The sequence below is a fragment of the Periplaneta americana genome, chromosome 5, assembly GCF_040183065.1.
Source record: "Periplaneta americana isolate PAMFEO1 chromosome 5, P.americana_PAMFEO1_priV1, whole genome shotgun sequence".
Lineage (NCBI taxonomy): Eukaryota > Metazoa > Arthropoda > Insecta > Blattodea > Blattidae > Periplaneta > Periplaneta americana.
In genome coordinates this window covers 187,757,682-187,784,041 of record NC_091121.1, presented here as the reverse complement: position 1 = coordinate 187,784,041, position 26,360 = coordinate 187,757,682, and the positions used below count along the sequence as shown (strand labels likewise).

The 26,360-nt window shown below is 32.5% G+C and overlaps 1 protein-coding gene across 1 annotated transcript in view; it reads left to right on the top strand.

Moving 5' to 3' along the window:
* Nucleotides 1–26,360, top strand: part of LOC138700452 (gamma-aminobutyric acid type B receptor subunit 2-like) — a 56,815-nt gene that overhangs the window by 13,932 nt on the left and 16,523 nt on the right. The window contains exons 7-13 of the mRNA XM_069827065.1: nucleotides 4,776–5,006; nucleotides 13,443–13,503; nucleotides 17,213–17,453; nucleotides 20,383–20,518; nucleotides 21,870–21,986; nucleotides 23,417–23,578; nucleotides 25,154–25,257. Of these exons, the coding sequence (XP_069683166.1) occupies nucleotides 4,776–5,006; nucleotides 13,443–13,503; nucleotides 17,213–17,453; nucleotides 20,383–20,518; nucleotides 21,870–21,986; nucleotides 23,417–23,578; nucleotides 25,154–25,257 (1,052 nt within the window). The remainder of the gene's footprint in view (nucleotides 1–4,775; nucleotides 5,007–13,442; nucleotides 13,504–17,212; nucleotides 17,454–20,382; nucleotides 20,519–21,869; nucleotides 21,987–23,416; nucleotides 23,579–25,153; nucleotides 25,258–26,360) is intronic.

Sequence of the window (26,360 nt, the reverse complement as noted above, 5' to 3'; positions counted from 1 at the left end):
ATAGACCACAAAATACAAATTTGAAATATTAAGCATGTGATGAGTAGGGAGCGGATTTTTATGTGCTAAAAAATTTAAATATATTTATTTTTTATGTGCTAAAGTACGAAAATATTTGCTAAAAATAAAAAAAAAAAAAACATATTTTTTTACTTGCTTAACTTGAAAAAAAAATGTTACTAGGTACTCACCAATCACACTTGAGCATCAGTTGCTAGTAGTTGTCCGAGAATTGCACTGAACAACAAAGGTCATCTCCAAATTCTCCATCACAACTGCATGCCCATTGTCTCTGAACAACGACTTATACTGTGAAAACGATCTTTCCACATCACAGGACGTCAGACGTGCATATTTAAAGAGAGGAATGTCACAAACACCTACACCGTCAATTTCACCTACAGGCACACCAGCGAATAGGGATTATAAAGAATGGACACTTCGCGTCGTACCTTTGATGTAGCCGGACCGATTTCAATGACCTTCAAGCCAGTTAGAGCATGAGATTCTGCTTTCTCCCTAGAGTTGGCGCTGACATCACACCAGCTAGCAGTCGACACAGCGAAATATAACACATATAATTAATACATCTAGGTACATTATGTACTCAAATAAAATAAATTGGATCCATAAAATAATAAATCCTTCATTAACTGTAATGTCTAGACTCTAGAGTTCCTTTATAATGAGAGTTCAGACGTTGACCCCTACAAGAATTAAAATATGTAATGATTTGATAGCGCTGAAAATGGAAAAACAAAACTCTTACGAAAAACCATATACCTATATTATATTATATACAAATATTAAACGAATTCGATACTTAATTTTATAATGCATTGTATTATTTTATAAAATAATTTATGATATCCGAAATATAAAATATTATTATTGCAACTAGTTTGTCACTGAGAAATAAGGAAAAGCTGTTAACTTGAATTTATTTGAAGCAAAGCGTTACTGGATTATGCAATAAGGTAGGCGATGTTTGGATCCTGTGCCTTAATTCTATTCTCAATTATTATCTTAGCGTATGCTCGATTACACTACCGCTAGCGCTTGAAAGTGGAACTAGCCGCTGGCGCACAGAGAAACAAAACACAGGAAAATTCGTTCAGTGTCCATTCTTTATAATCCCTATTCGCTGGGCACACCCTCCAATACTTGAGCAACTTTACACATTTTTTTATATCCACTGTTTTGCCGTGAATGCACACGTGAAGCAGCGGCAATGTGCTTGTTTCCAGACAAATGTTGAGTTACCTGAGAGCGCTGATCTGCACTTACTGATTTACCACATGGTTGGCAAAATAACACTTTTCCGTCGGTAGTAAAAATGTTTTTAAATTCATCTACATAATGCTGTAGACGTAATCTTAAAATTCGATTTGATTTTAGGCATCTTAAGAGGCTAATATACACACGTCTTAACGTAAAAAAATGTTTCTAGCTACTGACTGACAATGTCGAAGAAAAGCTTCCTATAGCGACGCCACCACGTCTACACTACGCAGCTTATGCTTATGGTCCGATAACGGGGAATCACAAGATGTATTTCCTCACTTCATAGGCATGAACAAGAAGAGAGAAATTTGTTTAAATTAAATAATGTTTATACCCTAGCTCTTATCCGTTGTGTTTCACAAACAAAGCGCGGAATAAATTCATCTTCAGCAACAATAAACATTTCTAATTATGTGTTGCAAAATCTCTCCTCCTTGTCCATGTTAATTTATTCTCGTATAATAACACTGATATGCTACCTAGCAGTTCTCAGAACTTGAGGCGATACTATTACAAAAATGGATCACGGATACACCACACAGCCCATAGAAGCACGAAGCAACCAAGAATTCTTAAAACGATAACGTATTTCTGAGTGATATAATTGATTTAGTCTTAAAATATTTAAAAGTTCTTGTAACAAAATTATTTAAGTAAAAAAACTCCAAGATTTATGTGTTTATAATAGATTTTCTGAAAATATGTATTTACATAAATTTTTTGTGGAAATGTGTGTTTTTATGTGAAATAAAATTCGGGTTTTAAACTTGAAACTTGACATTCGGAATTTTTAACTTTGTTAATTGTGTTTTATCACACGCAAGAGAAATATTTAATTGCATAGGAATACGCGCCTTATTGATGAGCGTATTGTAGCGGCCATCTACTGAATTAGTTGTTAGTAAAAAAAAAAAAAAACATTGTCCTATGTTATAGGAGTGAAAATTGCCAGTGGTTTTCATAAAACAACCACAATCCAAAGACTGTTTTTTGTGAAAACAGCCATTGTGCAGGACGATAGTGGTATTTACAAATATCCCATTCATACCTTGAAACATTTATCCATATTATTTTAACTGTAGTAGATTGGCAGTACTGCTTCTTATGTACGCGGCAAAAGCCACCTCAGAGAAATACACTTTAGCACGTGAATTGTAGTATTAATTATGGAGTCGTTTTTAGGTGCAGAAGTAACCCCATGGAAGAGACGTAAGCAACGAAAGGTAAAGAAACAAGATGTAATAAAGAAAAAAGAAAATTAAAGGAGAGGCACACTTCAGCTATAATCTTTTCGCTGTAATAAAAATCCTAATGTAAACAATAGCACGTGACTGAAGTGAGTCTTCATTGGCCATAGTTTGACGCCATAGATTCTCAGTACGTGTTCCCGCCCACTGTTGTACATTCTGTTTCATATATATTATTATAATGTACCGAAGTACATATGATATTTCCATGCAGATATTCTGCGTCATCATACGATGAAAGAGTAATGGAACGGAGAAAAATTCTCTCCGGCGCCGGGATTTGAACCCGGGTTTTCAGCTCTACGTGCTGACGCTTTGTCCGTTCCATTACTCTTTCATCGTATGATGACGCAGAATATCTGCATGGAAATATCATAGGTACTTCGGTACATTAAAATAATATATATGATATGCGTAAATCACTTCGTGATTTAAGACGGCGCTTATTCCGTCGGATCCCGGCCAACTCATTACGAGTGCACCTCAGCACATGTGTGGACTTCGGTCCTAGGTTCATAGATATCTATGACGTAGTGCAGAGGGCGGCCACTAGAGGGAACCCAAGAGTTGGAACTTAAAACTGAGACGATTCTTCCGATGCCGGGGTGGAATCCGGTGTGGCTTAGTGGACAAAGCGTCAGCACGTAGAGCTGAAAACCCGGGTTCAAATCCTGGCGCCGGAGAGAATTTTTCTCCGTTCCATTACTCTTTCATCGTATTCTGTTTCATGTTAAACATTTCCAGTTACTCATTATGTAAGCTTAACCTCACTACTATGCATTCGTTTGCTTAGAAAACATTTACTTTATAATTAAATTATTTTAAACTTAGGTTTAAGGTCAATCGCTGCCGGACAAAGGACTTATTCCTTCCAAATCGGAGTCGTCAGAACTATCGTCGGCAGGATTTATTGCGAGACGGTCCACAACAGCGTCAGTTATCCCTTACAGCTGGAACATGCTGTCTGATTGACTTACGCTGAATAGGTAACGTGGGATTCAACTCACTTATTATATAGGAAGACTATTTGTTTTTCTCCGCTTTTGAGAGGGTTTCCACTCTTATGTTTAATAACCACACACACCGAGGATGCAGACGCAATACTTCAGTACCACGTGCCATGTGAACAACTACGAGCTCAAGTGACGCCAGCTTGTTACAAGAACGTACTACCTCGGTATTACTGTTGGTATTCATCCGCGTTCATAATAGATAACAAAATATAAATGTAGCTTTTCTTTTACATAGCGTTTTACATATGAGTGAAGTTATATGTTTCATCATATTTAGCAACTAGAATTCAATTTTTTAATTTCAAATAATACAAGATTATGGTTTCCAAATACGAACTATATTTTCCTGCGTCATGTCAGTGTTTCGACTGGAAGCCAGTCACGGGTATGACAGCAACGTGCTTATGTTTACATTAGGATTTTTCTTACAGCGAAAACAATACAACAGAGTATTTTTTTCTAAAAAAAAAAAATACATTGTCCGCAGTTACCTACATTCACACATGTGTTTCTATGAGATAATTTAAGTCATAAGTGTACTTCAGTTTTCCCAAGTTTCTACAACACCTTAAGAAATGACATGGTTAAAGTAAACAAAAATCACTCATCCCTCTTAAGTGATGTAGCCTATGTCTATTAGTTATATCAGAAAAAATATATATATTTAAAAAATAAAATCAAATCAGGGTTATTTATAAAACTCAAATCATTCTTTTAAACTTATGTTTCTTGATAAATCTGAGTCCGTATGCTTAGAAACCTTGTATATACTGTATATAAAAATTTCAGTACGATATCTTGAATAGTTTTTGTGGTAATGGGTGGTTAAATAAGCAAATTTAACGGTATAGGGCAGTTAATCTTCTCTCACATGAAATATATTGTATAAATGAAACTAGGGGAGAGTTGGGTAGTATCGGACATCGGGTAATATCGGACAATGCGTTTCTTTCATCTACCACCAGATCGTAATACCTGAATGACATGGTTACGTTTCTGTATGCGACATCACAGAAACGTAATCATGTTATACAGGTACTATCATCTGGTGGTAGAGGAAAGAAACTCACTGTCTGATATTACCCGATGTCCGATATTACCCAACTCTCCCCTATATCCATGTCTTACCTCGTAATAAATTAAATATTAGAAACCTGAACAATAACTGTGTACAGTAACAAGCTGTAGGCCTAATTCCTAATTGAAAAGGGTAATCAAATTTCTTTTTCAGACCAACTCGCGGTTTCTGGAGGAGTTTGAGCAACTCTCCCTGCCCGTGACCCGCTATGCCCCACAAACGTATGACGCAGTGTGGGCGATAGCTCTCGCATTGCGTGGGGCACAGGAGAGGTGGGAAGAAGCCAACATCTCGACATCTGTACACCAATTTGACTACAACCGCAGAGACATGGCAGAAGAGTTCTTGTCACAACTTGGACAACTTGACTTTCTTGGAGTTTCAGTAAGTTCTCATCTATGAAGTACGTTTAAATGCAATCTATGTTAGTATTCTATTGAAATTGTAGAGTTTCCAAGTCAAAACGATTGCACTGTAGTCACCAAATGCATGTAAACTTTCAGATAAATATTATAAACTCCAAAAGTTGGAATAAAATCATATCTTACACTGGGCGAAATAGCAAAGTTCGCAGATTCCTCTTACGCAGGCACGATGCTTGCGGTCATACTTGGCACATTATCGGTAAATCAACATATCACAAATTAATTATGTACAGTAATCTCAGACCTCGAGTGACATTTATTAGGACTATTTCGTGAATAAAATAAAAAATGTAAATAATATATCCCTAAAATTTCCTCACAAAATGTTAATAATTGTATATTTATGAATACTTAACCTATTCAGACATTGTGAAGCCGAAATAGATGAATAACGATTACTGCAATAAAGAAATTGAATGTTATTCAGTAATGCCAATTGAGAAAAGCGAAATACAGGTTTTAAATGTTAATTATATATACTGCGCTTTTCTCTTGTTATTATAACAGAAATACGTTTCCATTATCTGTTGAAATCATAATTTAATTTAAACATTTCATCGTAGTATTATTACAAATAACCTGATTAATACATTAATTAAAGAACAATTGTTATGAAGGAGTGTCATTTTCTTTAGATATAATGGACATGGAATTAGAAGATGAAGATGTACTGTAGATGTGGAAGTAGGATCTCGCACTTTATTTAGTACAATGGATTCATGCTCTTCAATTTATGTGGAAACAGTTGGCGACACTGACTAAAGAAAAGGACAGCCATGCGATAAATTGATAGTGATAAATCGAGCTGCATAAATTATCGCAATGTATGATTGTGATTGGTTGGGATTCAGAATTGCATTACACTTCATTGGCCGAAAATGGAATGACGTCATATAAACGAAATAGTCAACAGTAATATTACAAGTGCTCATAGTTTTCTGATATATTCATTGAGCTTAACGAATGCTTCTTGTCATGATAATTATTTCGAGACCGACATGAATTTAAAGTTAAATGAAAATTATCACCATGAGTGGTATTCGGCAAGAGAATTTACACGCGAAAAATTAATCTTATTTAATGAATGCATTCCATTATGTTTCTCTGAAAACAGAGGTTATACATAAATACCTAAGCCTTCTGAAAGAGACCCTGTTGGAGAGGAAGCTTGCTTTTGCATTTTTCCTTGAATTTTGTCTCTGGGGAACTCTAAAAGACAAAGTATGCAGAAGTAATACACATTCCTGAAAGAACAGAAAATAGCATTCTGGAAAATATCTCGTTCCTTTCTCAACAGAAACTGCAGCAAATGACGCATCACTTTTTAACTCTTTGGCGCTCGAATTTTTTGTGCATAAAATGAAGAATACTGATTTTAAGTCAACGCTTAATTTAGAAAGAAAGCTCTCGATGGAACCAGTTGTCCAGGAATTAAATATATTAATATCTCATTTTAACGTGCCTACTGAAGTTTACTTTCGGTTTTTTCAACGATATATAAGTAGTTACTGTAGAATGAAGTTGACCTTAGGGGTTAAGTTAAACAGTTGCGACAAATATTTGGAACAAGGAGGGAGACGGATTCAGATTATACTTTCCTAATTTGACTGCGTAAATGATGATGACTGCATATACAGCGAGTCTCTACTATTGCGACTACCACCACCATATTCATTATTCAGAATATTTTATAATTGCTTCCTATATCCGAATTTTTATTTACAATGAGATATTTTTAGAGTCTAATCAAAAAATATTTATTTAAAAAATTGTAGGCTTCAGAAAAGATATAGATTAATAATAAATAGACCACTTAACTTTACGCACTAAAAAACTGAAATTGCTGTATGCGTCGAACTATGCGGTAAAAACTGTTGAATTATGCGTTAAAAATAGAAATATATGAGTAAAATATACATTTTAGACGTTTGATAATACAATATAAATGAAAATAATTTAAAGTAACAAGTGTTAAGACGCCATATTGCACAGAAGACGATTTTTGCATCAATAAAAATCATTTGCCTTCAGAAACTACTGCTTCTATAAATCTTTTCTGCTACTTCTTTCTTTCTTTCTTTCTTTCCTTCTTTCCTTCTTTCCTTCTTTCTTTCTTTCCTTCTTTCTTTCTTTCTTTCCTTCTTTCCTTCTTTCTTTCTTTCTTTCTTTCCTTCTTTCTTTCTTTCTTTCCTTCTTTCCTTCTTTCTTTCTTTCTTTCTTTCCTTCTTTCTTTCTTTCTTTCTTTCTTTCCTACTTTCTTTCTTTCTTTCCTTCTTTCTTTCCTTCTTTCTTTCTTTCTTTCTTCTTTCTTTCTTTCTTTCTTTCCTTCTTTCCTTCCTTCTTTCCTTCCTTCTTTCTTTCTTTCTTTCTTTCCTTCTTTCTTTCCTTCTTTCTTTCCTTCTTTCCTTCCTTCTTTCTTTCTTTCTTTCCTTCTTTCCTTCTTTCTTTCTTTCTTTCCTTCTTTCTTTCTTTCTTTCCTTCTTTCTTTCTTTCCTTCTTTCTTTCCTTCTTTCTTTCTTTCTTTCTTTCTTTCTTTCTTTCTTTCTTTCTTTCTTTCTTTCTTTCTTTCGGCATGTTGGCCGTTAAACTTGCAAGCAGATCGATGTAAATTGTAAAATGTTTTACGTGATTCCATGCCCGAGAACTTACATTTTGGACTCAAATTCCAACAATGAGAAACATCGTCTTAAGGAAGCTATGAAGTTGATATGAGAAATATGTGTAGTACTTTTCTGTTGTTAGTACAGCAGTAATGAGAATGATTGTGAATTATGGAGAAATTTTGTAATTAGGCCTATGATCTCTCTGCCAGTGAAACATTCGGCGTATCTTTCGGTAATAAAATGCATCTTTATGCTCGACCATGCCGAAATGTAGTAATTATACACCTGGTAGTAGCCCTTTAATGGACCTCATTAAAGTACACCTATTTATTAAAGTTCAGGTGTTCAGCCAATGACAAGTCACCTCTGTACCGTTATGAAACCGCAAGTATCGATTATTCTTGGATATGCAATCGAAAGTCAATTAGCGAAAAGTCACGGAGGCTGGAAATTCAATACTGTCGCAGAAGGTTCTATTCTGTTACACTAATAATTAGCGTTAATTGTAAATAATATTCAAATAAATTCAATTTGTCATCTTGTTTTTCAATTCTAAATCAATTTCCAGGTTATATCAGAGTAATGTTCATCTTATTCTCTATCAAGGCCAATGACATTCGGCCTCGGAAAAAATCAATACTTTCGCGTCTGCGCACATCTCACAATTCAGGTCAGTTCGCACATAACCATAACATGACCTAATTTTGAATAATTTCAAGTTAGAAATATGGTCGAGCATAAAAAGTCGTATGAAACTTGCCTATAATGCTAATTAAGACGCTCGTATGAAAATTATGAAACTCGCTTGCGCTCGTTTCATAAACAAACATACTTGCGTCTTAATTACTACCATTATAGGCTCGTTGCATAATGTACTATTATCATGCAGTATTTATAAGACAGATCGGAGTAATGTTATATCACTCGAACATCACGTTCAAATAAACATTGTACTCTGTAATTTTAGATGCGAGAATCGATTTTTATAGTTGCTAGCAATCAGTTTTTATTATGAGTATACCCAGATTACGATAAGAATTACATAAAAAGTTATTTGTATACAATATTTACATTAAAACTGATTCGTTGAGAAAAACAAAATATGTCATACGAAATTTCCTGAAGTCGCTATTTCCAACAGGACCACGATACATGGGCTTGTAAATAAAACAAATAGCAACAGGTCAACTTGGATAAGAAAACGAAACGACGATGCTGGGTGCTAAAGAAAGAGAAGTTAGATGAAACTGCAAATCGTTCTCCCGAACTCACACTATGTGACTTGCTTGCGGGGAAATTTAAAGAAGATAGTATGTAAGAACGAACTCACACTCTGAAAGTTCAACAGATCTGAACGACAATATTAGGAGCAAGTTTTTCTCATAAGGCTACAACATGCTTTCCTATACATTCTGACTTTTCCTGGAAATCCTCTCACCTCCAGGTGCCGGAGGAGATCGTTTTCAGAAGCTGCTGTAAAATGAGCGAACGCTGTTATTACTAATAACCGGATTTTTATGTAATATCAAGGTGTGAAATATGTACATATTTATGTAAGAAATATAAGCTGAATATGTACCAAAATATGTAAAATCATGAAAATATTTAATATCAATATTCTGGCAGGTATAGGGTAGGTAAGACTGTCCAGTTGTGATTTCATTGAGCATCCGACTTTTTTTACACACTTGACACATTACTATTTTTCCATCTATAGTGAAAGCTTCGGCCATTACAATCCACGATTTTAGTTTTGTCATTAGGGTTGAAGATACAGAGGCCGTTTTAGTTAGTTAAAAGCAGTAGATAAACTCACTTGCACTTTATACTGTAAGTACTAAAACTAGAGAACTGAGTGAAATGAATGACACAACAGTACTGCAAGCACTGTTTCGCTTTACTGGATTAGGAGAAAATAAGAGGAGATGTGGAACACATGCATTTTAGCTGTTCCCTGTAAGAAACAAAGTACCTACTAAAACCTCAAACTATAGACTTTCACAAACTGTTGTTCGAAAAGTGACATTCTTGTCTCATTCATAAGGGTAGGATTATTCCAGCCTAGAACTATACTTTCTGATTGCTCGGAAAATCCCATTTCCGTATAGATCTACTAAATTTAAGGTAAAGAGGTCAAGCAATAACCTGAAAAGCTATTTATTTTAATCTTTCAACATCTTTCCATTTGTTCATTTACTCCAGCTTCTTTTCAAAATTCGGCTACTTTATTGCGGCTCATGTCAGACTTGATACGGGTTTTCCTTGGAAGGATTAGGAAGAGGGTGGGTAAGGTTGCAAATTGCATGAGAACGACTTGTTAAGATGTGTGCAGAACAATTATAGTTCGAGACAAATCATCTCGTCCTTGTACCACTCCACCGCATGAGTGAGGCAACGCTACTTTCTGAGTGATTTTTACAATACAAAGTATGAGAAAGGTTGCCTTTTTTCACTCATATTTACAGTGGACGGTACGGGGTGAGTGCCTCTATTACTTCCTGGAACAAAGGTCGTTATGTTTCATCCTGAAATATATCCTTTCTCGGATAAGTAAAAAAGTATTTTTAAATCTGTGTATTTCAAATTGTAAACTTCCCCAACAGAAGTTTTTCTTTTCCCTTCAGAGAAGTAAAAATGAATAAAACCCCTAAATATGTAGATTTATGTAATACCAAGCCATAATATGTAATGTGGGGTAAATATGTAAAAATATGTAGTATCAAATTTTAATATATTAATGGTAATTACAAGATTCGCAAAGATTTGTTTTTTATATACGGTTAGGTTGAAAGGAATATAATATGTAATTACATAAAAATCCGGTCCCTAGTTATTAGCATATTCGTACAAATACAACCTTGCCTGCGCTTCTACCTAAGTAAGCCGCAAGATTTGCAGCGAAGCGCCCACTTCCAGACTGTTGTGCAGCTTAAAAGTGGCGCTATGAAAACAAAAATAAAATGTTTGAGATTCTAATATGTGGTAGAATCATTAGTTTTTAACGTATTGCAATATAGAAATAAAATAGGCCCGATAACATAAATCGTGAAAATTATTGTGATAAAGTTTTTTTAAGTGAAAAGTTCTCATTAAGTTATCTATATATATAATTTGAACTGGTAATGGAAATTAAGGGAAAACGGCTGAATGGATTTTAATGAGTGACCCGTCATTTTGAAGCTTGGCATCCAAGGATTTTCAGAAAAATAGTAACTTTCGATGAACCGTTAGTTTTCCTACATAGTTTTCCTATTTTCAAAAATCCATCTCTCGTAAGTTTTGAGAACTAATTGCATTTCAGAATAAAACAAAACAGACACTACAATAAACAATATTACACGAAGGCCATGACCTGCAGGATTGCTGACATATTCAGAGTTCAGATGGCTCAGATTCTCTGACACAATACCAATATACGGCCAATATGTCGATCTTCATTTGTGTAATTTGTTGATACCGTATAAAAACTTCAAGACTTACAGGTCTGATTCTCTGGTCTGTAGTTTTCTGAGAACAGCTATGTATTGGATATTAAGAACTACAAAACTTAAGAATGTTTGATGACATTATTATCATTAAAAATGAAATATCATTATAGTTAATGCAATTACTTGAGTATTTGTCACTAATTATACACATTAATGCTATATTGATGATATGAAAGTGAAACTTTTTTGGGTTTCATATAAGTAGACGCAGAAAAAAAATAATTTAAATTTGATCTTCATTTCTATAATTTACTGAGTAACGGCTATATATGTATATAAGCTATTTTGAGGATTTCAGTATAATAATTGTTTCAATCATCACTGATTAGAAAGAGTGATTGTATGTAAGCCACTTTCCTGCCTCTATGTCATTTGTTGGTTCGTCGTCCGGCCGTAATCTATGGACAGCTATTTCTCCTAAAAAAATAACTAATTTTGCTCATACTGAATATTCGGGTTTTCTATAGCACGCGACACTCAAGGTTACTTTAAGGGAAAAAGTATAAAAATGGTCTAATTTTCAGAGGGAAGATGTTTTGAATGTGAAGAATTCATATAGAATGTCATTTGACTTGAAAACATATTAAAAATGGCAAAATATGGTAAAGAATTTATCGGTGTAGGTAAACTAAAAATGATTATTCAACAAATTCATGGTCAACCTTCACGTTCCCGTAAAACATATCATAACTTCAGTCATCCAAAGCTTACTGTAATTATTGTCACCATCATATTAACAGAAAGCGTCTGCCACGTTAAAACAAGATAGAGATGGAAAATTACCATTGTTGAACTCTTTCGCCTACTACGTCTGTCATTGACTAGTTTTTGTCCTGCAATTCGTACTAAAAGCAAAAGTTCATATTCTATTTTCTATTAATTTAATAACATACTAACTCTGTCTGACACAAATTATTCATCTTCAGTAGAAGCCAAAAAAATGTATCTCCTATCGTCACTTAAGGCTGGACCACAATAAACCGGGAACGGAAACGACAACGAAAACGAGAACGGAAATATTGTTAAAATAAATGTATTTAAATGTGAGAATTCACAATTAACGAGAAGCTTGACGGAGTCCGGGAATAAACGTGACGAAAATGAAAGAAATCTCCGATTCACCCAAGCGGAGTGATACAGTCAAGAAGAGAAGAAGATATATAGCTACATTAGGAACGTTTTGTCAGTGGCATATTTAATTTATTTATTTATTTATTTATTTATTTATTTATTTATTTATTTATTTATTTTGTAAATAAAGAGTGTCCCAACAAGAACACCGGATTTAATAATGTTAATAAATAAATAAAAATAAATAAATAATAAATGCAACAAAACAGATAACAGTTCCGCCAACCCAACAACAAGACAATTACGCAATGTCCCAACAATATTTTGTTGTCATTGGGTTGGCGACACTATTGTCTATTGTTATCTATTTTTCGTTGCATTTATTCACATTAAAAACAGTGTTCTTGTCGAGACGCCCTACATAGCCTAATATTACATATGTTTGTTTTATATAAAAAATCTTGTATGTACAATATGTTATTAATTATCCAGTATCCAGAACTGTTCACAGCTATGCTCTAAATCAGGCATTTTCTAACTGCGGCCATGACTAATGAGAAAGATAACGGCGCGAGTCGGAGTCACATGATTATCATGGTCTAGTCACGGCCATCTTGACAATATCCTAATATAAATACATGCTCAAAGTTCTAAAAAAAAAATAAAGACAAACACAGTAACAACAAAGGAATTGCTAGGCCTATATTAAACTCATGTTAAACGTGCATTTATATATAAACTTGTTCAGTGTTGGCCATGTTATGACTAAGAATGTGACGTTGCGTCGTAGCCAGTCTTTCTCGTAGCCGCGCTGCTAGCTCTGTGACATCATACGTCTCTGCTCTCGATTCCTTGAGAGGGAGTGGCAGTGGAAGAGATGGAGATGTTTAAATAGCGGAGACACAACATTACCCTCCCTCACATGCTCTACTAGCTCTGCTCCGAGAGGGGAAACTCGCTCCGGCGTCACAAGTTGACCAGTTGAAAATGACTGCTCTAAATCAACCAATGGGATTAATAAATTTGTTAAATAAATGTACAGAATTTATTTTACTGATTATTTAATTACTCATGTCAATAATAAGTTCTTTACTGACTTCAAAATAATTCAATTTGTAATTCGGTAAATTGAATAGCAGTAGTATATATTTTGATTATTGAATTAATTTTGTCATGTGATCTTTGTAATGTCTTTGTACTAAGCGTTATAAATATATTACTTCTTCTTTTAAGGGACCAGTATCTTTCAGCGGTGCAGACCGCGTTGGGATTTCTGCTTTCTATCAAGTGCAAGGTAAGATCTTTCAATTTGACTTGTATAGTTCAACAGTTTGAGTATGTGTATCAGAACTAGCAATTGCTATTTTTTTATTATTTCCATAGATTATATTTCTTTGCCCACTGGATCTATTACGACTCCTCAAACGAGGCTTTTCTTCCACTTTCATCAGTTACTTCTGACTCATAATGTCAACGCTTTAACGTCCGTGTCAAAATTGTATCTTTACATTGGATTTTAATCTAGAAAGAACGACTTTTTTTTTTTTTAAGAAATTCACTAAGTCGTCATCGTGGAGATTTATAGCCAGAATATTTTTTGTGGGTAGTATTATCAGTCTAATTACGAACTCTAATCTACAGATGGGAAAAAATAACAGGAGACATAGGTGCGATATAAGCTTTTCCTCACATTTCCCGAAAGCAGCATATTTGAAGGAATTTATTAAATAACATTTTCCAGAAGAACTTTCCCCATTTCCTTAACCAAATTTGTGAATTTGTATATTTTCAGACGAAATGAAATTATTATTATTGTTATTATTATTATTATTATTATTATTATTATTATTATTATTACTGTCTTTTCAATGTGTAGACTAGTGCTCTTGGCAAAGACTTATCATTTATGTATTCGTTCAGAAATTATACTTAATTTTCATTGTACCATCACTATTATTCTCATAGTATAATATATCATAGATTAAAGAAAAATTCGTTCAAGATTGTTTGTTTATTTTTATTTTTTCCTTATTGTTATTTTTATTTTGTTATTTATTTATATGCATCCAGTGATTAAGATTAAAATTTAATTTATTTATTTCAATTTTTAATTATTGTTATTATTATTATTATTATTATTATTATTATTATTATTATTATTATTATTATTATTATTATTATTGTATTCAAAATTTAATTTTGTTTATTCTATATTAATACTGTAGCACTTGTGTTGGGCTATCATTGGCCCATGGCTGTTGTCCAGCACATTAATATTTGAATAAATAAAAGAAATAAATAAAATAAAAAATTATTATTATCATTATTATTATTATTATTATTATTATTATTATTATTATTATTATTATTATTATTATTATTGTATTCAAAATTTAATTTTGTTTATTCTATATTAATACTGTAGCACTTGTGTTGGGCTATCATTGGCCCATGGCTGTTGTCCAGCACATTAATATTTGAATAAATAAAAGAAATGAATAAAATAAAAAATTATTATTATCATTATTATCATTATTATTATTATTATTATTATTATTATTATTATTATTATTATTATTATTATTGTATTCAAAATTTAATTTTGTTTCTTCTATATTAATACTGTAGCACTTGTGTTGGGCTATCATTGGCCCATGGCTGTTGTCCAGCACAGTAATATTTGAATAAATAAAAGAAATAAATAAAATAAAAAATTATTATTATCATTATTATCATTATTATTATTATTATTATTATTATTATTATTATTATTATTATTGTATTCAAAATTTAATTTTGTTTCTTCTATATTAATACTGTAGCACTTGTGTTGGGCTATCATTGGCCCGTGGCTGTTGTCCAGCACATTAATATTTGAATAAATAAAAGAAATAAACAAAATAAAAAATTATTATCATCATTATTATTATTATTATTATTATTATTATTATTATTATTATTATTATTATTATTATTATTATTATTGTATTCAAAATTTAATTTTGTTTCTTCTATATTAATACTGTAGCACTTGTGTTGGGCTATCATTGGCCCATGGCTGTTGTCCAGCACATTAATATTTGAATAAATAAAAGAAATAAATAAAATAAAAAATTATCATCATTATTATCATTATTATTATTATTATTATTATTATTATTATTATTATTATTGTATTCAAAATTTAATTTTGTTTCTTCTATATTAATACTGTAGCACTTGTGTTGGGCTATCATTGGCCCATGGCTGTTGTCCAGCACATTAATATTTGAATAAATAAAAGAAATAAATAAAATAAAAAATTATTATTATCATTATTATTATTATTATTATTATTATTATTATTATTATTATTGTATTCAAAATTTAATTTTGTTTCTTCTATATTAATACTGTAGCACTTGTGTTGGGCTATCATTGACCCATGGCTGTTGTCCAGCACATTAATATTTGAATAAATAAAAGAAATAAATAAAATAAAAAATTATTATTATCATTATTATCATTATTATTATTATTATTATTATTATTATTATTATTATTATTGTATTCAAAATTTAATTTTGTTTCTTCTATATTAATACTGTAGCACTTGTGTTGGGCTATCATTGGCCCATGGCTGTTGTCCAGCACATTAATATTTGAATAAATAAAAGAAATAAATAAAATAAAAAATTATTATTATCATTATTATTATTATTATTATTATTATTATTATTATTGTATTCAAAATTTAATTTTGTTTCTTCTATATTAATACTGTAGCACTTGTGTTGGGCTATCATTGGCCCATGGCTGTTGTCCAGCACATTAATATTTGAATAAATAAAAGAAATAAATAAAATAAAAAATTATTATTATCATTATTATCATTATTATTATTATTATTATTATTATTATTATTATTGTATTCAAAATTTAATTTTGTTTCTTCTATATTAATACTGTAGCACTTGTGTTGGGTTATCATTGGCCCATGGCTGTTGACCAGCACATTAATATTTGAATAAAGAAAAGAAATAAATAAAATAAAAAATTATTATTATTATTATTATTATTATTATTATTATTATTATTATTGTATTCAAAATTTAATTTTGTTTCTTCTATATTAATACTGTAGCACTTGTGTTGGGCTATCATTGGCCCATGGCTGTTGTCCAGCACAGTAATATTTGAATAAATAAAAGAAATAAATAAAATAAAAAATTATTATTATCATTATTATCATTATTATTATTATTATTATTATTATTATTATTATTATTATTATTATTGTATTCAAAATTTAATTTTGTTTCTTCTATATTAATACTGTAGCACTTGTGTTGGGCTATCATTGGCCCATGGCTGTTGTCCAGCACATTAATATTTGAATAAATAAAAGAAATAAATAAAATAAAAAATTATTATTATTATTATTATTATTATTGTTGTTGTATTCAAAATTTAATTTTCTTTCTTCTATATTAATACTGTAGCACTTGTGTTGGGCTATCATTGGCCCATGGCTGTTGACCAGCACATTAATATTTGAATAAAGAAAAGAAATAAATAAAATAAAAAATTATTATTATTATTATCATTATTATCATCATTATTATTATTATTACTACTACTACTACTACTACTACTACTACTACTACTACTAAATAGTAGACTTTACACATATTATATGTCCCTGCAATAGAGAGGAGTCATTGTTATATATTTATGATAGCGGATATATATTTTGTGTGATATTACAAGTTAGAATATAATGTTTTTTTTAATGATTTTAAGTAACTGCCTAATGCTCCGAATTTATCATTTAAGCCATTATCCTTGTTTTTGTGGTAGCATGGTACCATCCCTAAATTAAATCAGATAAGTGTTTACAAAACAGTACTGTACTATGTATTTTAAGTAGTACTGTTGATCGATCAAAATATTTAATCGATTAACTATTTGAATTCAATCGATTAATCGATAGATTTGATCGTTTTTTTTTCTTTGTGCACTAGGTGGGGAAGTATCAAAGGTGGCGCTGTTCTATCCATCAACAGACCACATGGACTACTCCTGCCCTGACTGCAGACCACTTGTGTGGCAGGGTGGCCAGGTACCCATCGCCAAGCGGGTGTTCAAACTCCGAGTCGTGACCATCGAGCCTGCAGCCTTCCTCAGCATAACATGTCTCGCTCTCATCGGCATCACGTTGGCAGTTGCTTTCCTTGCCTTCAACTTGCACTTCCGCAAACTTAAGTGAGTTCTTATTTTTAATATACCCATAATACATTGCATACATTTTATATTTCTACGTTAATATGTGTGCAGTTGCGCTGTACACTATCGCATCCGCTCTGCATGCGCGAGCGTGGAAAGATAAATTGTATGAAGTAGATTAATAAATGCGCCCTGTGCTTTAAAATATCAAAAGAATTTACAATGTTAGAAAATATCCTTGAATTTGTCTTTCAAACAATGCTCCAAAATATGTGATCGGTAATGGCCTAGATCATATTATATACCCAAATTGCTCGGCGTTATAGGCTTGCTAATTTGTAACCATTAGATTGAGACTCTTCAGTTTAACTTGCATTTGAAAAGCGAACACCGACCACTAAAACCACGTATTGCTTAAAACTTTATACAGGGTGTTTCAAAAGTGATGGTCAGTAATTTACAGATTAAAAGTACAAACTAACCCAAACAAAACAGCTCCAATACGCATCGGTCCGCAAATTAACCATTGTCAAGATAATGCACATTTTCTGTTGAGATTCCTCACTGATTAAGAGCAGACGTACAGACATTCCTAACTGAATTATACCTAGAGCAGGTTTTCAAAATTCTGTCCATGCATCTGAACGCTACGTTGTGCTCTTCTCTGTAGCGAGTTCAGAATTCTCTCTGGCAGTCCTGGACCATTCCTTATTTGCTGCAAGGCACGTTCAATCCGAAATCGCAATTCCTGAAGTGTGTTGACATCAGAAGCGTAAACCAGACTTTTTTATATGATCCCAAACACAAATATATTTGGATTTAAATCCGGTGACCTAGGAGGCTATAGTACGGACCTTTTTCCTAAGTGATATCGCACGAACAGTTAATTCGCGGAACAATATTTATTAGAGCTTTTTGCTTCTTTCAGTTTGCACTTTTCATTTGTAAATTATTTATCATCACTTTTCAAACACTCTGTATATAGGATATATTTGCCTTAAATATTAAAATAGAATATTAAATATTAAAATAGAGGGTGATTCATAAATATCTGTAAAAACTTTATGGGTATAATGTAGAGGTAAAATTAAAACTAAAATGTTATTAAACAACTTTTCCCGCAAATCCTTACTTTCAGAGTTATGATGCAAAATGTCCTATCTTGCTAGGCGTCAAAAACAAGGGCCAGTAAAGCCTTCTATGTGTAATGATTGCCTACATAGCGACTGCGTTAGATGTTTGTTATTCGTACACCCCTATTACGTACAGTTGATTTCGACCTGATAAGATTACGTTTACTGTACGTAGGTATGTACAGTAGTAGCAAAAAAACCGGACCGACCCTTGTAGCTGATACAAAAGAATCCTGTGCTGTGTATTGTGTCAAACTGCGATCATTTCAATATGGATAGTGAAGCCAGAGTTAAGTACTGCTATTTAATGTAAAAATACGCAGTTATCTTTGCCGAATAGAGGTAGAAATGTAATATTGATGCCAGATGAAAATAAAACTCTCAAAGTTTTTTCGTCTGTAAGTTTGAGGCACTGAATGAAACAAAAGACGGTAAGAATCGAACAAATGCAATAAATTTCATTGTTACAATTAATTATACAAGATAGATGTGTTTTGCGACTAGCAAAATTTGAACCTGTGACTCTGAAATCAGCTACAAGAGACGGTCCGGTTTTTGGCCACTAATGTTTATTTATTTATTTATTTATTTATTTATTTATTTATTTATTTATTTATTTATTTATTATGGTGTAGTTAAGGCCATCAGGCCTTCTCTTCCACATCACCAGAAATACAAATACAATAATAGAAATAAAAAGGAAACAAATACACTATAAACAAAGTAAAGCCACACAAAAATATACCCAGGTTGCAGTCACACAAACTTTAAATGAGTGATTAAGTATCATAATTAATTGTATCCTAACTAATTAACTAACATAAACAAGAAACTTGCAATTTTAATCTAGAGTAAAAAATTAAAAAAAAAAAAAAAAAGCACAAATCAACACTGTACTGTACTGATCTTAGAATTTTACAGACCCCGTTCAACTCATTCCGAACTGTTTCATAGCTATTTTGATATCACTGCTGTAATTATCCTACGTTCAGAATTTGTGTGACATAAACAAGCGCCTTCAGACGACCCCAACGGTAGAAGTCTGGTGATCTGGCTGGCCGCGCAACTGGTGTTGCACGATCTATCTTACCGTACACAACTGAAACCCACTGAACTAACGATAAAATGAATGTGTACCTACGGGACATGGTGACTGTAGGAACTGCAACAGTGCCATACAACTAAACATACCTACGTACAGTAAACAAAGTCCTATCAGGTCGGAATCAACTGTAGTGGGGTGTACGAATAAGAAACATCTACCGCAGTCGCTATGTATGCGAACGTGACACAGTTGAAGGCTTTACTGGCCAATGTTTTTTATGTCTGATAAGATATGGCACTATGCATCATAACTCTCAAAGTAAGGATTTGCAGGAAAAGTTGTATAGAACATTTTAGTTTTAGTTTTACCTCTACATTACACCCACAAAGTTTTTACAGGTATTTATATAACACCCTGTATAGTGAAGCAGATCTTCAGTAACTTCGTTTGAATGCTCGCCACTGAACTAGCCTCCTATGGTTTATTCGTGGGCAACGACTTTGTCAGTAAATTGATTTACGCAACTGGCTTCAAGTGGGTGAATGAAAAACAGTCAAGTGCCCGCCGTTAGATAAAAAAAAAATACAAATTATCCTTCCAAAAACCAAGATAGTAATTTGCAAAATGCATTAGAACCATAAAGAAAAAAAAAACAATCATATCTTAATACTGCTTAAGTGTATCTTTAAAATAAATGTTTGAGATACTAATAACTTTCTACGATATTATAATAATATCTCACTATGAAATCATAACCATCTTTTATTAAATTGTGTTATTTTCTTCACAGGTACATCAAGTTGTCATCTCCACGATTAAACAACATGGCAGTTGTGGGCTGCATCTTAGTGTACACTGCAGTCATTCTGCTCGGCCTAGACCACGCAACACTCCCAACTAACACTCATTTTCCAGCTGTGTGTACGGTAAATATCGATCAAGCACTGCAGCATGGGCTTATAAATAAAATTCTGCTATAAGCTACGGTCATGGAGAAACTTGAGAGGTGTGCCTTTCATCGCCAGCAAGTAATTCATAAGGGTAAACTTGCAAGTCTACATGATTACTTGCAGATATATGTGAAGTCAAAGCCGGAGTTCGAGTCGGTAAAAATGTACTGACTCTGATTCGTATGTTAATTTAGGCCTATATATTATACTGTGAAACCTCGATACAGTAGAATCCCTCGTATCCGGCTACTGTCGGACAAAGCCAGTGCCGGATAACTGATTTTGCCGGATAATTGGAAAATGCGTTTATAGGTTATGTAAAGACATATTGTACTGCACAAACATTTTTTTCCATGTTTAAATTTATAAATATTCATATATGTAGATGATTAAAAATAAAGTTTTTAGTTAGGTAAAATGTTTATTTTTAGTACTGAATACGGCTTCATAATTTATTGTAATGCCTAATAGCGTAAAAAATACTAATCGTTTTCGTAACCTTATGACAATTTTAAATGGCGGCCATGTGACGTGAAGAATAGTGTAGCCAACTTCGCAACTGTGAAGATGAAATAGCGCTCGATGATTTGAACCTTTTTAACGCAGCCTATCTCTAAATTCTTTTTGTTTAAATAGGGTACTCTATTTATCACTCGAATGAAACTTTTACGCGCTGTAGGAACAGAGAATTTCACATTTTCCTATTTAGACTCGTCCAACACCCCTTCGAACGGGCGAGTTCAAGTGGTAAATTTAAAGATATCGTCTCTGCGAATTGTTTGCAAGGTCCAAGTGACAACTTACCGGTCTCTAGGGACATAACGGGGTTTTCTGTCTATGTTTTCACACGTGAACAATGTAAAGAGTAAACAATATGCGGCATGTACGATCCACGAAAACCACTCACATCTTCGACACTTCCCTTTCGCATGAATTACTTTTTTTTGGCCTAGCCAAAAGTGCCGTTGTTTTGGTATTGCCAGTTAATTGAGTGCCGGATACGAGGGATTTTACTGTATATAGTTTATAGTTTATGAAGGAAATATTATGTTAGATTTTGAGGAAATTATTTTTTTTTTTTCAAATATTTTATAACATCTTGCAGAAATCCTAAGTTCGGTGTAGCATTCACAGGTACATTCAACAATAAACAGGACAATACTTCACCTTCAGTATATTATAAGATTACATGAAACAAAAAGTTTCCACACACATAAAAAACCAACTCTGATAACACTCAAAACACGACCGTTAATAATCAGTATTTCTTTACTTGTTTCAATCGTTGTATCTGAATGTATCTAACTTTCTTATGTATCTTCTTCAGGCAAGAGTGTACCTGTTGTCAGCTGGCTTCTCTCTGGCATTTGGATCGATGTTCACAAAGACCTACCGAGTACATCGTATATTCACACGAAGTCGCAGTGGAGTAGTGAAAAACAAGGTTAGTTTCTTACATACTTACTTACTTACTTACAAATGGCTTTCAAGGAACCCGAAGGTTCATTGCCGCCCTCACATAAGCCCGCCATCGGTCCCTATCCTTGCAAAACTAATCCAGTCTCTATCATCATATCCCACCTCCCTCAAATCCATTTCAACATTATCCTCCCATCTACGTCTCGGCCTTCGTAAAGGCCTTTTTCCATCCGGCCTCCCAACTAACACTCTATATGCATTTCTGGATTCGCCCATACGTGCTACATGCCCTGTCCATCTCAAACGTCTGGATTTAATGTTCCTAATTATGTCAGGTGAAGAATACAATGCGTGCAGTTTGTTTGTTTGTTTATATTTGTTTATTTGTTTATTTATTTATTTGTTTGTTTATTTATTTATTTGTTTATTTATTTACTTATTAGTTTATTTATTTATTTATTTACGTATTTATCTATCTATCTACCTATCTATCTATCTATCTATCTATCTATCTATCTATCTATCTATCTATCTATCTATGTATCTATCTATCTATCTATCTATCTATCTATCTATCTATCTATCTATCTATCTATCTATCTATCTATCTATCTATCTCTCTGTCTGTCTGTCTATGTATTTGTTTGTTTGTTTATACGTTTTTATTTGTTTGTTTATTTATTTATTTGTTTATTTATTTAGATATTTATTTATTTATTTATTTATTTATTTATTTATTTATTTAATCATTCTATATTCACGTCATGGCGGATTAGATGTATTCCAGTTCTTAATCCGAGATCACCCACCATATAATGGTTGAAAATTACAATAATATGGCAACCTGTAAGCATATACTAAGTATCTGTTTAACATTTTTATTATTATTAAAAATACAGTATAGTACTAATACTTCTATGTTTGCTAATCTCATATAATTTATTTGTCGAATTTATATAAGTCACCATCAACATATAATACCTAATACGAATAATAAAAAATATAATGAACCCTTATATTTTAAACCATTAATTTTAATTTTTCTTTTCTGTATTAAATCTACTTAAAGATTATTTTGTTATATTAATTATGTACTTTTCGTAGAAAAGCCAATATTGTACAGAAATATTCTCGTAAATGTCTCTGTGTAACAACAACAATAACACTTTTAGATTTCAGATAAAGAAATTACAAACTTTACTCTTTCTTGGCAGTAAACCGTCCTTTGTTAATTATCTTACGAAATAATCTGTCCTGCACTCTAGTAGACTTTCCATAAACTACATATATGCGCTAAATTTGTAATATCGCTCTAATGGTATAGCAGGAATATTGAAAACAAATGATTCAACATTTTGTGAATCACTCTACAGATAGTACATTTTTTATAATGATAGCTTAGAATATTTATCCATAAAAATTATCTACAGTGGTTTCCTTTTGATTCTGTTTCAGCTTCTACAAGACACTCAACTTATCTCTTTGATCTGTGTTCTACTACTTATTGATGGTTTAATCGTGACTCTGTGGGTCATCATAGATCCAATTCAACGCCATCTACGTAACCTCACTCTTGAGATAAGCGCCTCTGATCGCAGTGTTGTGTATCAACCACAGGTACATTTCTGATTTACAAAGAACAGTTAACAGATATTTTTATAAAATCATAGTAGGTCACTCATACATACAGATGAGATTTATATCGCTTTCTTCGCATAAAGCCAAATATCGAAGTATTTGTAATTGTTGCGGCTAGATTTCCAAAAAAATAATCTGATACCGGATACGTTATTTTGTGTGAACGTATACTGGCGTTCAACTCAGATATTGTAATATATTAATGATAATATAGGTTGGCAATTTTTGTGCTAATATTTAAAATTATGTGTTATACTTACTTCAAATGATGTGAAATTATGGTGTATAATTGGTATCTAGGTTAAAATAAGTTGACTTATTTGTAGGCTGTGACTTAATGCACGGTAATTAGAGTTGAATAAGATGAAATAGGATAAAAGTGACTGTTTTGTATTTATAGCAATGTAATAGGATCAGAAAGAAAAGCAACCTTAGGATAACTCGTTGTAATGTATTGTGATAACAGTAGGGTAATGATGATGACTATGTGTCATGTAAAGAATTAAAATTAATGTGATGTTATAAGATAATAATTTGTAATGAATTAATTTCTTTCTATTTCGATGTACCATAAGGTGAGGTCTTTTAGTTTAATATAAAAAAAAAGATATTTGAACCTACTAATCGATAAAGATCGATAATTTGTTGGTGTAAGTGTGGCTTCTTTAGTTATTTACTTCTGTGAATAGATGGCGAAGATATTAGTGTCGCCAATCATACATGAATATGCCCGCATTAAAGAATTCACTTTTTCATGCCACACTACTAAAAACAACACTGGGTTTAGCTGGAAATCGCTGATATTGTGAATAATGAGAATAATTTATACTTAATCTACATCATCATTTTCCCCGACACTTTTTAATCGCCCCAATAATGGTATCACCTATTGAGAACTAGCGGAACTATTTCAAACTATGTCAATATGTTATATCTTTGGTTTTGATTATCCCGTGGTTAGAAAGTTCGTTTACACGATCATAAAATCGTAGGTCAGATATCTTTGAATGTCAGTGTATAATTAAGTCATCGTAATTCCAATATGAACGTCAGGTCATAAGAAGCTGGAAAAAATAAAATTCTGATTTATTGACAAGAAAAGAGTACTAGTAGACTTTATGTATAGAACCTAAAAATGTGTTTGGAGTTTCATTTTTATTTAAAAAAAGTAAACAAACGGAAAGCACCCAGTACATAGGCCTACTACATGTTCGAATTCTTTTCAATTCCTTGCTTTCCTGTTTTTGTATTTTTGCTGTTGTTTCATTTCTAAAGGTAATTGGTTGCTTTTTCTCCTCTTTTTTTCCACATTCTTCTTACGTGTTCAAACTATTGAAATGTTCTATTGCATGAACAATAGCATTGAATGCTTCATTTTCATTTCCATTTCATTTATTATATTCCAAAGATCTTACATTAACATTAAAGCTTTATTTCTCTCAAAAATCATATGAGATCCGTTCGCATAATTGTTATTAAAATTCCATGTTCTATTATAATTTAACGAACTTTGTAAAAAAAAAAATTGAAGAACTTCCTGAACATGAATTTCAGGTGGAGGTGTGCCGTTCGCAGTACACTCATGGTTGGCTGGGCGCTCTGTATGGATACAAAGGGCTTTTACTGATAGTTGGCGTGTACATGGCATGGGAGACAAGGTGAGGTTTCATAGAGTTAATCTGAATCTTACTTCAGCTTGCAAATCATTATAGAAACAAATTCACTTACAACTTAAACATTAAATGAAGATTCCAAATATAGTCATGTGAGTGTGAGTGAGTGAGTGAGTGAGTGAGTGAGTGAGTGAGTGAGTGAGTGAGTGAGTGAGTGAGTGAGTGAGTGAGTGAGTGAGTCAGGCACTAAAGACTGGTTCACAATAAACCGGAAACGAGAACCAGAATGAAAACGAGAAGCAGAGGACGTGAATATGAAAATTTTTGATTCACAATAAACCGAGAACGTAGACGACTATGCATATCGATATGTATGTCAATAACGATATGTAAAGTCGATATTACGCATTCTGATGGTATATATGTATAATTGACCAATGGCGTTCTCTCATGAGTACAAGGCAGCCAACATAAACACAGGTTAACCAACTTCGAAATTTCAACTGAAACATTTTATTAGGTACGGTACTATAAATATGCCCATGCACCTTTATTATCATAAACTATTTTAAGTCTACCATAACGTAAAATAATTAGAGAAGAAATATTTGTAATAGAACAAAAATGAACACAACAGTAGTTACTGAATTGTAGCATGAATATGTAGTGTGTAATACAACCAATACAGCAATAAAATATGATTCACTTCCGATCGGTGTTCAAAGATGCAGCTATTAGAACCCATGTATTCTCCTTCATTTTCTCATCTTTATACGAGGCGCGCCACTTATCGTAAACGTGAGGATTTTCCTCAACACGCAATATTAGAATCTCAGCAAATAAAACTTGCTCCATGATGCACAGCACAGAACAAAATAATGCATAGGTTATGTCACGGTCTTCTTGCTACAAAATATACGACGACAAAATAGCTTTTAGATGGCAATAGAATGAATCTAGTGGCTGTGATCGGAAACGTGAACGCCAAAGTTGAAACTTGGCCAACTCTTCGTTCCCGATCCCGGGCTCCGGTAAGCTTTTCGTTAATTGTGAATGCTCACATTTAAATGTACACATTTTAACAATTTTACCGTTTTTGTTTTCGTTCCGATTCTCGTTTCCGGTTTATTGTGAACCAGCCTTAAGAT